At 40.1% G+C, this 14,531-nt stretch overlaps 1 protein-coding gene across 1 annotated transcript in view; it reads right to left on the bottom strand.

Moving 5' to 3' along the window:
* Nucleotides 1-1,771: 1,771 nt before the first annotated feature.
* LOC117387069 (calcium-activated potassium channel subunit alpha-1-like) overlaps nucleotides 1,772-14,531 on the bottom strand; it is a 96,207-nt gene continuing 83,447 nt past the window's right edge. Inside the window, exons 22-32 of the mRNA XM_033984460.2 lie at nucleotides 12,963-13,086; nucleotides 12,181-12,405; nucleotides 11,308-11,500; nucleotides 10,669-10,782; nucleotides 9,905-9,997; nucleotides 9,002-9,132; nucleotides 8,222-8,416; nucleotides 7,219-7,337; nucleotides 6,570-6,779; nucleotides 5,072-5,100; nucleotides 1,772-4,177 (exon numbers count right to left, since the gene is read on the bottom strand). Of these exons, the coding sequence (XP_033840351.1) occupies nucleotides 4,029-4,177; nucleotides 5,072-5,100; nucleotides 6,570-6,779; nucleotides 7,219-7,337; nucleotides 8,222-8,416; nucleotides 9,002-9,132; nucleotides 9,905-9,997; nucleotides 10,669-10,782; nucleotides 11,308-11,500; nucleotides 12,181-12,405; nucleotides 12,963-13,086 (1,582 nt within the window). The 3' untranslated portion in view covers nucleotides 1,772-4,028. The remainder of the gene's footprint in view (nucleotides 4,178-5,071; nucleotides 5,101-6,569; nucleotides 6,780-7,218; nucleotides 7,338-8,221; nucleotides 8,417-9,001; nucleotides 9,133-9,904; nucleotides 9,998-10,668; nucleotides 10,783-11,307; nucleotides 11,501-12,180; nucleotides 12,406-12,962; nucleotides 13,087-14,531) is intronic.

Consider the following 14,531-nt stretch of genomic DNA (forward strand, 5'->3'; position numbering starts at 1 on the left):
TGTACGAGGCTCCGCCTACGTCACCCGTGATTTGACATTAAATAGACTACATCATCATTTATAATCAAAGGATGGAGAGGAGCCAAAAACTGTTCTCAACTCTAACGTTACTTCAAAATAAAGCTCCAGTCACTTAAAATGATTACTCAAATGGCAGTAAAAGTATGCAGCCAGAAACATACTCTGAAAGTTACATTTACTTGAGTAACTTTTTAAAGAAATTGTACTATCCACCTCTGTTCATAATGCATGTTATTTTCACCTGACTTCCCACGAGGCCTTGGGGTACATTCCAGATGTGGAGGTCGCTTTATACGTTCGTTAGACGTTGTCGTTTTTACTGTCTGAAACATGCAGTTCTGTCCTCGTCCACAAGGTGTCCCTGTTACACCATATGCCTCCCATAAACGGATGGATCATTATCTCCTTTTAAAAACAAAGACAAAAACTTTAGAACAACAACAACACTACAACACGTGGACTTAGGCTGAGCTGAACCTGCGTCGTGAAACAACCTGACTCAGTCCTACTTAGCCCAGAAAAAGCCACGATCAGTGGATGAAAGGATTCACCATGGCAACGGTAAACCAGAGGAGGCGTCCCTCTTAAAGGACAGGACTCACGTGAGTGTGGACGGGTTATATTCAAGCTTTACATTACAATTTACGTAAAACTCGATTTTAAACATCTGATAAAGTGAAATAACGGTGAGGTCCAGTCTGAGCACCTACATCAGCGTTTAATCTGTGAAAATACAAAATGAAACTTTGTACAGTTTATGTACAGCCTTTTGTATAGATGTTTATGTGATCAGATGTATTATTGATAATTATAGACAGCACTGATTCTATTCACAACCATGTGCCAAAAAAAGCACGAAATAATCAACCCAAACGCCTCGCTTCACAGAAAACACTTAAAAAATTAAACTTTACACATTCGATACATAAATGCTCTATTGATAACACCATAAAAATATATTAAGACTTTATATAGTAAATCTGTCTCCGTCTTCTCCAGAATAGACCTGTTTTACATAAAGAAACACAGTTATATAAGCAAACATGAGTAAAGTGAGTTTCAGACTGAAGCTGGAGCCACATTTCGCAGAAGTGGGTCTTTGGGAGTCCTCCTTTACCTTTAGCACTGCCTGGCACAACACTGACACAGATGATACTGACGCTCCTGCTCCACCAAAAACACCAAACACACATAAAAACACCAGACACATGTTGGGCTGAAGGGGCTGAGGCTGAAGGTTCAGGCTGTGAGCACGACTGAACCAGTATCACAGTGTAAATGGACTTTGGATATTTGGTTTGTGGAGGAAATCAAGATACTTCTCAAACTTATTCTGCATAAACATCTAACCCTGTAGTTTAAATCTGTACAAACATGTTCTGAAATGTTCCTGTGTGTCAGACGTCCTGTATGTGTGTGATTGGATTTGCCTTTTATGTTTTATATCAATCCCATTGCTTCAGAAAAATGAGTTTTTGTGAAATGGTTCAGTCGTACATTGTATCACACCTGACTCCAGTCTCCATCCCCGACATCCAAATGCAGCCGTTTCTCTGGGTCTGAAGCTTTAACTCAAACAGGTGCATTTTGGTGAAACAGGAGTTTATCAGTTTGAAAATTGTCATTTAAATAAAAAGGATCATGGATAATTTTCTGAACATTAAACAAAAATCTGTATCAAATCAAAAGGAACTGGATATAAACTGGAAAACAGTGCAAGATTTAACAAAAATTAACATATAGGCAAAAAACATAACAAAAAACACATGATATGTGATCAGAATGACAGGTGTGCACAGCCACGCTCGTATATGATAGAGCTGTTTGTTTATGAAGTTAATGGAATTTTTTTAGATCCATCATGAAGAACATGCGACTCCAAGACGACCCTGTGTCAGGCAGTGCTTACAGCCAATGGAGGACTTAAGGGAAACGCCCACTTTATGCGATTTGTGGCTTTAAACGGTTAAAAATATTCAAATATGGCGCTTTAGCATGGTCAAGTTTGGCTCATGTGAGTGGAGGGAATGAACAGAACAGCTCTATCATATCTGGCTATTGGTCAGAGTTAAACATTCATAAAAGCTCAGAAAGTTTGCATGGCTGCCCCAAAAGTACGAGGAAAGTTCATATTGGTTGTAAGCATAGACGTATCTAGCTAGCGTTAGCGACAGGTTTGATTGACAGCTGTTGTGCCACATTGCTAAGTGGAAGGGACGTGTACCTTCATCAGCCTCGCTCCTGATTGGCTCTCTGGTTGTGCACTCGGTTTTCTAAAAATGGGCCCTGGCTGCAGCTTGGCCGCTATAACTGCTAGCCTCAATTAGCTTCGGTTGTTTTGAACCAACCGCTCTGGGTGACGTCACACTCCTCAGTCACTTCTATAAACTGTGTGTTTGTACGTAAAGAAAAATCATAGAAAAAAATACAGATTGTTGAAAGTAGTGTTGATATCACTCATAATAGATTAAAGGCGCTGTACCTATTAGCATGCTACAACTAGCATGCAAAGTGCACACTTCTGATTATTGGACAATAAAACGCTTATAAGCTGCAGCTTATATAGGAGATCTGTACTTGGGTAAGAAACATTTTGCTCAAATTAATGGGAAAAATGAGGTACAGGGCCTTTAATATCAGCGTTATTATTATTGTTATTTTTATCAGCGTAATATGCAACGTTTGGCTTGAATGTGGCTCAACAGTTTGAACATAGAGATTTTGCATTAAATTCTTGGATTTTAAAGTTGCATATTTGGGATCTCATACAATTCAATATATAAACTTTAGAATCTATTTTGACACCTTAAATGTAATAATAATTTACGTTATAAAGAGGGAGATAATCTGCACATTAATCGAAACGTGTAAACGAAACAAAAACTCCACGTTTCTGATGAAGAAACAGACATTATCAAAATGGCCGTCCATATGGCTTATAAGGATTTAAAAACATGGATTTGTTTTGGTCCCATTTTCTTTGTACAGTGGAACAAAATGCACTTCATCACTGTTCAAGTGTACTGTCCAAGTGTACCGTGTATCTGTTTTGGGGCCGCTTTCCAACTTCTCAACATGGCTCCTTCTTTTGGACGTTTCAACCCAAACTGTGACACAAAAACATGTAGCACATTTCTGAAGGCAGATTTCTAAGACAAGTAAAAACACACAATCTGTAGATTATAAGGCTGGAGCCAGGCGCCATTTTAGGGACTCTGGCCTCTTTAACTGTCACAAATGTTGTGAATAAATGTTTAGAATGGCAAAGGAATGGTACATGCCATTTTTGGTAATGTAATACAGAGCAGAGCCTACATAGAATCACTATTACACAGACGTTGTTCAATGACAGTTTAAAAGGCAACACTTGAAAAAAATATTGTTCCACTTAACTCCATTCTCCATCTAATGAAGTCCTGGAGTTTTTAGTTTGATTGTCTTTCACCAAAAATTTTATCAAGTAGATGCTGCGGAGACCATTTTGAGGACCGTTTCAGGACTGTTTTGAGGACCATTTTCAGGACTGTTTTGAGGACCGTTTTCAGGACTGTTTTGAGGACCGTTTTCAGGACTGTTTTGAGGACCATTTGAATGCCGATCATCAGGATTCGTCTTCGGCCGCTCTAACTGGTGGGTTGAGGATGTTCCTGGATTTTGATTGGCTGCTGTGTCTTTCACCAAAACATAAAAATTGAGGGAAACAATCTATTGGAGGCCATTTTGAGGACTGTTTTGAGGACCGTTTGAATGCTGGTTGCCATCCTTCTGCTGTTGGATTTTGATTGGCTGATGTGTCTCAATTTCTAGGAGGCCATTTTGGGGAAGGGTTAGAATGTCAACCGTCAGCTTTCATCTTCGACCTCTCTGATTGGTGGGTTGAAGGTGCTGCTGGATTTTGATTGGCTAATGTGTCTTTCACCGAAACATAAAAAAAAAAAAAAAAAAATGAAATCAGTTGAATAAAATTTCTTGGAGGCCATTCTGAGGACTGTTTTGAATGCCAATCGTCAGCATTCATTTTCGGCCTCTCTGATTGGTGGGATTTGGATGCTGCTGGATTTTGATTGGCTGCTGTGGTTGAGACTGGTGTTTGATGTTTTGATGGAGGTGATTCTCAGGTGGGGGTTCTCTGGCTCATCTGTAAACCACGTCTTTTCTGGATAAGGACAGAGAAGAAAACAAGACAAAGTTGTATTGATATGGTTTAGATGCCCGGCACAGGGACGTGGGCTGCAGACAGGGTTACACGTTTGGCGACTGAATGAGGATAATATGTTAATGTTTGGAAGAGTCAAACATGTTCAAATGTAAATCTGCCATGACACATTTAAAAAACGATACTCCCAATGACTCTGTGCTGCTGTAAAAAACGCCAGTGGTGGAACATAACAAAGTAAAAGTAGTAAAGTACTGTATTTAAGTATACGTGCTAGGTATGTACTTAAGTGTGTACTTTTTACTTTTACCTCAGTACATTTGAGAGCAGTATCTGTACTTTCTACTCCACTACATTTTTGAACTGGACTAAAAAGTAAAAGTATTTTGTATTATTGTGTGAGAGCTGCTGAAAAGACTGAGGGTTTATTTTGAACATGTTCATAATCTGAGCAAAACAAAAATATTCAAATAGAAACAGAAAAATTGATCAGTTCAGTTGTTTCTGTTGAACAAAATTCACTCAGACTCAATCTGTGAGAAATACTTTTACTTTCTACTCTTCAAGTACATTTTTACACAGGTACTTTAATACTTTTGCTTAAGTAAATTTTTTAATGTGATACTTTTACTTTTTCCACCACTAGTAAATGTTCTGGATCTCATGCCAACGTAATCTTTCATCTGGTCCATGGAAACAAATGTTTACTGTTTAATAATATTGTTATTATTATTACAAACTTCAAGATGAAATAATCAGCTGTTTAAGTGTAATGGTTCCTCTCTTGTCATGTGACTCATTATTGTGTTAAGAACATCCACAGCTCATTTCATGGTCAAACTGAGGTTAAAAATGCTCAAATATGAACATGAGCCACACAACAAAGGCCTGTACCTGAGCCCATTCTATTCATCCAAGACGCACTTCAAAACAAGAGAGAGAGAGACCAAGAGTAAGACAAACACAAGATGGAGGGCTGGAAAATGAGTTTAAAGACGTGACACGTGAAGGAGGTGAACAGAGCCATGAGGGGAGTGGAGGCAGCCATTTTGAGTCCATGCACCAATAAGGACCTCAAATGAAACTGGCCCAGTCTAAGAAACAGCAACACATCTGTAATACTGTCCTATACACGGGCGGGACGTTTGACTGGACAAACACCAACATTCATGTCACAAAATGTGCTTGGTGTCATTGTGTGTGTGTATTATAATTCTATACACACACACACAGATTCTCTTATTATATTGACCTGACTCATAAAGTGATCAAAACAGTGGAGCTTAATGGAGCGTAACAGTCCCACCCAGTTCCAAGTCTGCTCCACGTCTAGAAGTACATTTTCCCATAGACTTAATATTTTAGAATTAAAAAATTAAGAGTTCAAAGGCATCGTCAAGGCTATGTCCAAGTCATATCCATAACACAGCAGTTTTAAGTCCAAAAAGTACATTAAAAACACGATTCTGTGAAATGTTTTAATAACTCTGTGGTTTCTAAAGTTTCAGAAACAGATTTTAAATCAAATTCTGTGTCTTGTGGTCATTTCTTATAGCTGATTAGACCTGAGCTTTCAAACCTTTAATATTATTATTATTATTTTTTTAAGTCTATGGGAAGAATGAATTAATTTTACTTTTGGACCCACGGGGCAGGCGTCACTGCTGACCTTCATTTTGAGCCACAGTGCCATTTGGTGGTTTGTATTGTAGTTGTCTAAAATCTTAAATATAGAAAAGTGTTTTATTTCTGAGACTGGGTCACATTTGATGAAAAACTAATTTCAAAGTGTTTTGTTGCTAAACTTTAAATCATCAGGGCCATAGTTAGTTTATTCTGATTACTAACCATAATCCTTCAGCTGAACAGTCAGCAGCTGCAAAAACGTTACAGTGTTACACAGATGCAGCAAATATCAAATTATTAAAGCAGAACTAAGTGACTTGAGCGATAGAGCGCCCCCTGCAGCTCAGACAACTGACCCAAAAGATTTTATTTTTCCTCTTTTAAAAAAAGTGGCCACGTGTGTGTGAATGGGTGAGGTTCCTCAAAGCTCTTTGAGCCTTGAAGGTGATTAAAACTATTCACCAGTTTAATTACACACAAAAACATATTAAGTTGACAAATATTTTACAAAGATGTTTAAAAAGGTAAAAAATTTCACTTAGTTCTGCTTTAAGATTGTGAAGCATTTCATAGATTTACATTTTTGTAGTTTTATTTATTTAGTTTTGTTTGTTTTTTATGTAAAACTGTGACTAGTGAACAGTGCCAAATGGATGATGACCTAGTATTAGTTGAGACAAAGTTAAAAACACATTACTCGTATTTCCTACTTGTCAAAACAAACAGTTACATCACAGATATAAAACCTGGAGCGTGTGAGTCGTACTTTTGTTTGTCGCGGCTCTTGTTGCGGTTGATGCGGTTGGCCGTGGGGATGGAGTGAACAGATGAGCTCTTTTTGGACGAGTGGGAGGAGTGAGAGGAGTGAGAGAGGCTGCAGCGCGACTGTCCAGCGTTATGGTCAAACTGCATCAGGCAGAAAATCAGATCTGACGGCACCAGCTCGAACGAGTATGGAGGGTTTGTGATCACGTACCTGCAGGAAAACACACGGCAGCATTGTACAGAGGAACTGTTCAGGTGGTTAATACATTTATATAAGACCTTTAAAATATTATGCAAAACTGACAGAGATGTTTGAGTAACCCTTTATTATTAGTTTGTCTACATCGCCAAAGCTCTGTTCCACCTTGTGATGTCATGAAGTGGTAGTTTTCAGTTAACAGGTTAACAGCCTTTTACCTTTAGTTTAGTAGAGATTGGCAATTCCAGGCCTGAAATCATCCAAATGATTCTAGTGAAGGTGCATCGAGTTTAAAAACACAGTGGAGCACTTCCTGTATTACCACGTGACATCATAAGGTGGAACAGAGTGTTTTCTGTTTGAGAGAAGAACTCAAAATGTTTAAATATCATTTGGTACATTCACCCTTCGGTACACTCACCATTTGGTACGCTCACTTTGGTACACTCACCGTTTGGTACACTGGCTCTGTGTGGTGATGTGGGCGTCTCGGAGTCGGTAGATTCCGAAGCACAGCATGTTGTACGTCTTTAGAGCTTTACAAAACAAGTCGCCATAGCAACCACCGTCCTGGAAACACGAGACAGAGTGAATCCACTGGTCCATATTCACCTGCTGCCAGTGAGACATAGATTTGAATGTCATCTGCAGGGTGACACACACATTAATCCTGCGTGCAAATGAGTGATGATGGCAAACTGTTGAGCACAGACTTTAGAAGTTTAGTGGGTAACACATGGAGGCAGCATGTAGATGAACTCAGATGGTGACAATCTCTGGGACAGTTTTGTCAGTTACAGGTGCAAAGTGAGTCAGCTCTAAGTGTATAGGTGGTGCTGGATTGTTATTTGCGTTCTGAAATTGATGGCATTTTCAATGCCCTGAACCTTGTCTTTAAAGAAAAATGCAAACTCATTGTACTTAGGTGTGGAGTTAAATCTAATGGCAGCGGAGCTGGAGGGTTTGTTAATCTGTTTACTGTTGCAAACAGGACATGAGAGTTGTTACTGCAGCTTCCGATAATGCAGTAGCAGCTCTCGTGTCCTATTTGCAACAAATGAAATTAATGAACTCATGTGCCTAGCATAAATACATTACTTTGTAAGGAATGTTCAAAATGATCAAACCTGGGCTTTATCTCTCACAGAAAGCAGGAAAAAGCATGACGGATATTTGTTTTTTTAACAAACAGAATAATCTGTATTTTTGCTAAAATAGGCTGTCGTTGGTCAATTTGTCAAGTTTTGATATTGTTTTTTTTTTTTTTTTAAATGTAACTTAACTTTCAGATAATCTTTTCTGATCATTTATATAATCACTAATACCATAATTTACTTCATTGAGCAAACTAAGGCAAAAGTATATTTTCTTCCTTTTTATCTCATTAAGTGTCTATTCCTTTACCTAAATAAATAATAGAGTTTGGTCTGTGCTATGTAAGTCCACTGTCTCACCCCTAGATCAGCGAACGGCCCGTCATACAGGGCGAGTTGGGCCACTCTGCACCTGTCCCTGTTGGCCAGCGTTTGGGGGGTGCTGTACCCCCCTCTCAGAGCGTTCTCTTCAGCCAAAAGTCCCTCGAGCTCCGGGGTTGCTCCTCCGGTCACCAGGGTCCGGATCAGAGTCAGGATGTTGTCGTTGAAGTAAGTCTGAGTGCGGAGAAAGGGGAAATATAAGCTCTGCTAATTTTTTTTTTTTAAGCTCGGGATTTAACAGCAAACTGTACAAGATTTACTATGTATACTTGTATACAATTATGACACACACTTCAACTGTAATTTTGTCAGTTAAACCAAACTGTTTAGTCTCCAACAAGTAAAACAAAACTGTACGAGATTTACTATCATACTTCATATTGTACTAATTCTATATTTTAAAAAATAACATCTTTTTAATTATTCGACGCACATTCTATCAACCACTTAGCAACTCAGCTAGTCCGGGTTTTTTACAGGGCTATTTTTCCCTATAGCGCTTAGCATTAGCTCACAAAAATCACAAATTATGAATAGTCCAGAGGGTGTCGGCTGGCGTCATGCCTATGAATGTGCTTTAAACCAAGAGTTACTCATGTAACTACAGTTCTATGAAGTCCGGATGTGCTTTTTCAGCAGTGCCTCCCAGTGCTCAGAGTGAATGAAACAGATCTGGTTTGAACCTGTTTGAGCACAAACCAGATCCTTATACAAACTGGTTCTACCAAAAGTTGCTAATGCCAATACATCTAAACTTACAGCGCTCATTAGCGAGTCAAGGACGCTAACAGCAAACGCCGTCCCACAGGCGAAGGGCTGTGTGAGGTACAGCTCTGTGTCGGGGTCGTCATCATCATCCTGGTCCAAAAACTGTACATTTGAGTCGTTCACTGGAAAACAGAAAGAAACAGATTTATTTTTGTTTGATTTTAGAATGAAGAGTGGAAAAGACAGTGGCCAAGCAGCAAAACTGAAAGAAACAAAGATGAACAGAGAAGGCGGAGGTGAGAAGTGCAGGAGGAACAGCAGAGTTAGCACTAGAGCTTTGTTACATCACAAAATACTACTGAACTTGAATAATAATAATGTGAAACAACTTAAACATCGACTTAAACTACAAAATAAATGACCTCAGTGTCTGAAGACATCGATGCATTTTTATAAAGTTATATTTACCGCACATATTTGAATTTTTTTTTCTTCTTTTAATCAAATAACATGTATAACCCAGAATGTTCCAGCTGTTTCCCAGTGCACACTCCACACCTCATGACTCTGTGCTCTGACTCCATGCATTCTGTCCAGAGCCTCAGATCTCCACTGTTTTATGACCAGAGCTTTTGTGGATTCCAATTACTTTTATTTATACGTCCAAACCCAAGATTAAAAGCCTACAGTCTCTCCTTTTCAACCATTGTTTTACTTGGATCGGCCTAAAAATGCAGAATTCAACAGTAGCTTGAAGGACGTCAGAATGATCAGAGGAGATGAGAGGAACTGGGACTGATCCAATACAAGATTTCACAACTTCAACCATGGAAAATAAAAGACACATTTGGCTTTGAGAAGCTGCAAACTGAACAAGACGATTTGAAAAGAAAAGTTTAAAAGCGCGTTGGTGTTGACGATTGTGCAAACAAGTTGAGTTCATAATAGTCTTACCCAGTTCAGTTATCATTTGAATGCTGGTGCCACTGCTCTTATCAGGACTGAATGAAATCACAGGCAGCTTTTTGCCTTGTTTTGCTAAAGGCGCTGGACAAGTGTTCAGGAGAAATGGGTCAATAACAAGAACGAACAAACAGACAAACAAACAAACAAACAAACAGGGGTTAAGGCTCTTTCACTCCAAAGATGTGGGAAGTGGTTTTTCAAAATGCCCCTTTGTTCTCTCATCTGCAGAGCACATTCCAACAGAACAAGTATCATTCTGGTTTCTACAGAAACAAAACTAAAACTTTACTTCCACAGTCATGAAAAGGCTGTATACTGAATGCTGAACTTGATCCAACAATGGTAAAATATATACTTCTTTCAAACTATATGATGTAATTTTCAACACAAAATAAAAACTGTAATATTACCCTGATTCTCTTGGACTAGTCCTGAGAAACATCAAGACCATGTTACAACTGTTCAGAAAAAGTCACATTTTGTCCAATTTATGTGATGTGTGTTTTTCAGTATCAAAACTTGCTTAAGTCAGTATCTACTTAGTATCTGCTAATTTTGAAAAACACAAAAAAGGTTTATTCTCATAAATATGATTTGAATTTTGTCTTTGAGGCTTTAGGAGTGAACATGCCCTTTACATTATATTTACTATAGTCCAACAAGCATCTTTAGTATTTAAAAACATACTGTAGCAGTAGCAGTAGCAGTAGTAGTAGTAGTAGCATAGTAGTAATAGTGGTTGTAGTATTTACCTAGCTCAGTGATAATGGGGATATTGGCTCCTGTTGTGACTGAAGTCTGTCTGACTAAACCGTGGACCGGACTGTTCTCTGGAGAGGAGCGGTCCATCCCAGGAGGAGTGAAGCCTGAAGGGGCAAAAATAACCAAAAGCAAACACAAACATTATGACTCATGCCAGTGCCTGTTTAAAAAACACTAGTGATATCTGCAACTTTAAGACTTTTCATTTTCAAATTTAATAGTAATGCCTTAATCTTCTACAGCACTTTTCCAGACGCTCAGCAAAGCTTCAAAATCCATTCTCCTTCACTCCAAACTCGGTGGTGGTAAACTACTATTGTAGCCACAGCTGCCCAGGGACAGACTGACAGAAGCAAGACTGCTACCTGCACCATCGCCCCTCCCACCACCACCAACACACACCACATTGACATAGGCACTGTGGGTGAAGGTGGTGTGGTCAGTGGGGCTGATGGCGCAGAATGGCAGCCTCACTTCTGTCAGTTTGCAGATCATGATCAGATTTGTGGTTTGCCTGTGACCAGAGCCTTTGAGTGTTTAAAAAGTCTGACTCTAAGTTATATTGGGAGCCATCCTTGAGAATTCACCTGCAGCAGTCTGGAGAGTCTGAGTCATATCGTGAGCTGTACCTTGAGAGTTCGCCTGCAGGAGTCCGATGCTGTCGTCGAACTGCATGGACTTGATGTTGAGCGAGGCCAGGATGCACTCTTTGTCCTGCAGAGACGCATCGTCGATGTTGTTCTGATTGGCCGACAGGATCACACACATGTCACACAGGTTTATATTCACTGCTCTGAGGTCGGCGCGGCTCAGCGGGGTGCCCTGACGAAAGAGGGGAGGAAAGAGGAAGAAGGAAGGTAAGAGAGGAGAGAGAGATGAGGGACAAAGAAGAGAGCGAAGAAGACGAGGAAGACAGAGGAGAGAGGGAGAGAGAATATGGAAGGAGGGAGTGAGGAAAGAAAGGAGAGGGGGGAGAGAAATAGAAGAGAGAAAGACGAGGAAGAGAGAAAGGAGAAAGCGAAGAAAGAAAGTGAAGAGAGACAAGCAAGAGACAGAAGTGAAAAAGAAAATTTAAACATCATGACGACAAAGAACATTTTTTGTTCAAATACTTTTAATTTCACTTTTTAAAATCTGAAACCAAGAACCCTGTAGTAAAAGCACCTGGACCCTTAGGTGGGGAAACACTGCTGTAAAATATATCAAGCAAAGCAATAACATGTAGAGACCAGAAAAGTTACATGGCTCACCTTTAATCGCCATGGCATTGGTCCCATTGTTTTGAATAGACTTGTACCTTGTTAAAGCCATTACAACATGTACCATTATTTAAAATGTATCTGCAGTACTCAGAGCAGTAGTGTATCCCACCTCCCTGTGTAGATGTCCCAGAGACCCCACAAAGACGATGTGCTTGAGCTTGTACTTTTGTGTATATGCTGTACTTGTGTGTATATGCAGTACCTTTGTGTATATGCAGTACTTGTATATGCAGTACTCACAGGCAGGATGGAGACTTTGGGGAAGTTGTGTAGTGTATCCCACTCTCTGCGGAAATATTCCAGAGACCCCACAAAGACGATGTGCTTGAGCTCGTGGTAGTGGAAGTTACTCGCTCTCAGCGGCATCACAAAGTTCCTCACTCCGATCAGAGCCGACTTTGCATCTCCGAAAATACACACAACCACATGACCGCTCAGAACCGTCATGGCCGCCTCGCTACGGGTCTGACGAGGGAGAGACATCAATGTCAAACTTTCAACATTTTAACACATTTTAATAATATAATTCATTTTTACTCATAATGAGGTTTGAGTGTAAACCATGACAGGGCAGGTTTGGACAGCGCACTGCACACAAACTGGAGAAAGTGTGCACTCAGTGTAATGACACAGGAGCCACCAAGGCTGGAAACTGAACTGAAAGGAACATGGAAGAAGGAGGCAGCACATAACAATCATACACAGTGGCTGGTGGCTCTGAGAGAAGACCACAGCAACCTCCCTAAACAGAATCCAGTCACCATCACAGTGGCAGACATCCAGGAATGAGTCTCAGGTATGAAAAACTGGATTGAACCAGGTCCTGAGTTCATGCAGGGTGTTGCTGATGCTCCACTGTGTGAATGCACAGCCAATAAAACAAAGACTATACAGTCCTTTAACCGGGGTCAGGTCACATTCGAGTTGAACTTTATTCTGCCTCCACAGTTTAAGACACTTTTACAAACATGAAACTGTAAAAAAGTGAGACATTTATAAATAAAAATAATAAAGAGACTGACCAGAATGACCTTCTCGATGTCTTTAGACGGACACCAGTGGAACATTCCGGTGGAGTCGTACTTTTTCACATTTTCGTCCATGCTCTCAATCGGCTCAGTCCCGGGAATCAGCAGAGGATCATGTCTGAAAATACAACATAAACATACAAAATACAACATAAACATACAAAAGTTTATGAATGTAATATTTATATTGCGTTCGCCCATGTGTCTTCTAGGGCTGGATAATTAAAGATGTGACTTTCATCCCTCTCTCTTCTCCCTCCCTTAGTCCTCCTCTCTTTCCCTCTCCTCCCTTTCGTTTTCCACCTTTCCCTCTCTCCCTGTTCTCACCATTTGTCTCTCTCTCTCCTTTCTTTCTCTTTTCTCATTCCCTTCCTCTCCCTGCATGATGCCCTCCTTTCTCTCTCCACCCTTCCCTTTGTTTTCCTTATTTCCTCTCTGTCCCTCTACAGCAGGATACTAACTGTCATCTGACCAAACTGCTGGAAATTTGTTTAAATACCACATATTTCCAGCTTAGAGAGAACTTCTACGGGCCTCATTTCCAAGCACTCCACCCACACACTGGTATCGATATGAGGATGACAACTGGACTAAAATTAAAATTCAAGATCTGGAACCTTTTACTGCACATATTAATGCTGTGGATCCAAACATTAGGTTCACTCCGGAAGAGGCCAAGAAGAAAAAACTGGCCTTCTTAAATTGCGCAGTAACAATATGAGAGGATCAGTGTCTCCAAATAGAAGTCTTCAGGAAGCCCACACACACTGACCAATACCTGCTGTTTGATTCACACCATCCACTACAGGACAAACTGGGAGTGATCCGGACACTACAACGCAGAGCTCAAGTGGTGCCCACAGACACAGAGGGAAAAGTGAAGGAGGAACAACGTGGAATACTCAAAATGGGCCTTCAATAGATCTAAAAGAGCTAAAAAAAACAGGACAACAGGGAATCTGAACCTAGAATGAAAGACGTAACTCTTCCTTACATAGCTGGTGTGTCTGAAACGGTTCAGAGAATTTTCAGACAGTTTGAAATTCCAGTCTATTTCAAACCTACAAACACTTTAAGACAGAAACTGGTTCACCCAAAGGACAAAACCCCAAGCCATAGACAAAGTAATGTGGTCTACTCCATCCAGTGTAGTGAAGAGTGCAGAGAGCGTTACACTGGAGAAACTAAACAGCCAGTCCATAAGAGAATGTACCAACACTGTCGAGAGAGCTCCTCTGGATCTGGATCTGCTGTAATCTTCATCTCAAAGACAATAACCACTACTTTGAAGATAGTGAGGTTCAGATCTTTGCCAGAGAAAAGAAATGGTTTGAGAGAAGAGTTAAAAAAGCTATTTTTGCTAGGCAAGACAATCCATCCTTGAACAGGAATGAGAGCCTCAGATGTCACCTGCCCCCCTGCTATAACTCCATCCTCAGACCCAAAGCAAACAAAGGGAACAAAGAGAACAATATACATATCCAAGACCATTAAGGCTTGAATGTAGGCCCATTAGGCTGAAACTGTAAACAATAGCCGTTTGCAGTTTCAGTGTAGTTAGTT

This window comes from Periophthalmus magnuspinnatus, chromosome 19, assembly GCF_009829125.3.
Source record: "Periophthalmus magnuspinnatus isolate fPerMag1 chromosome 19, fPerMag1.2.pri, whole genome shotgun sequence".
Lineage (NCBI taxonomy): Eukaryota > Metazoa > Chordata > Actinopteri > Gobiiformes > Gobiidae > Periophthalmus > Periophthalmus magnuspinnatus.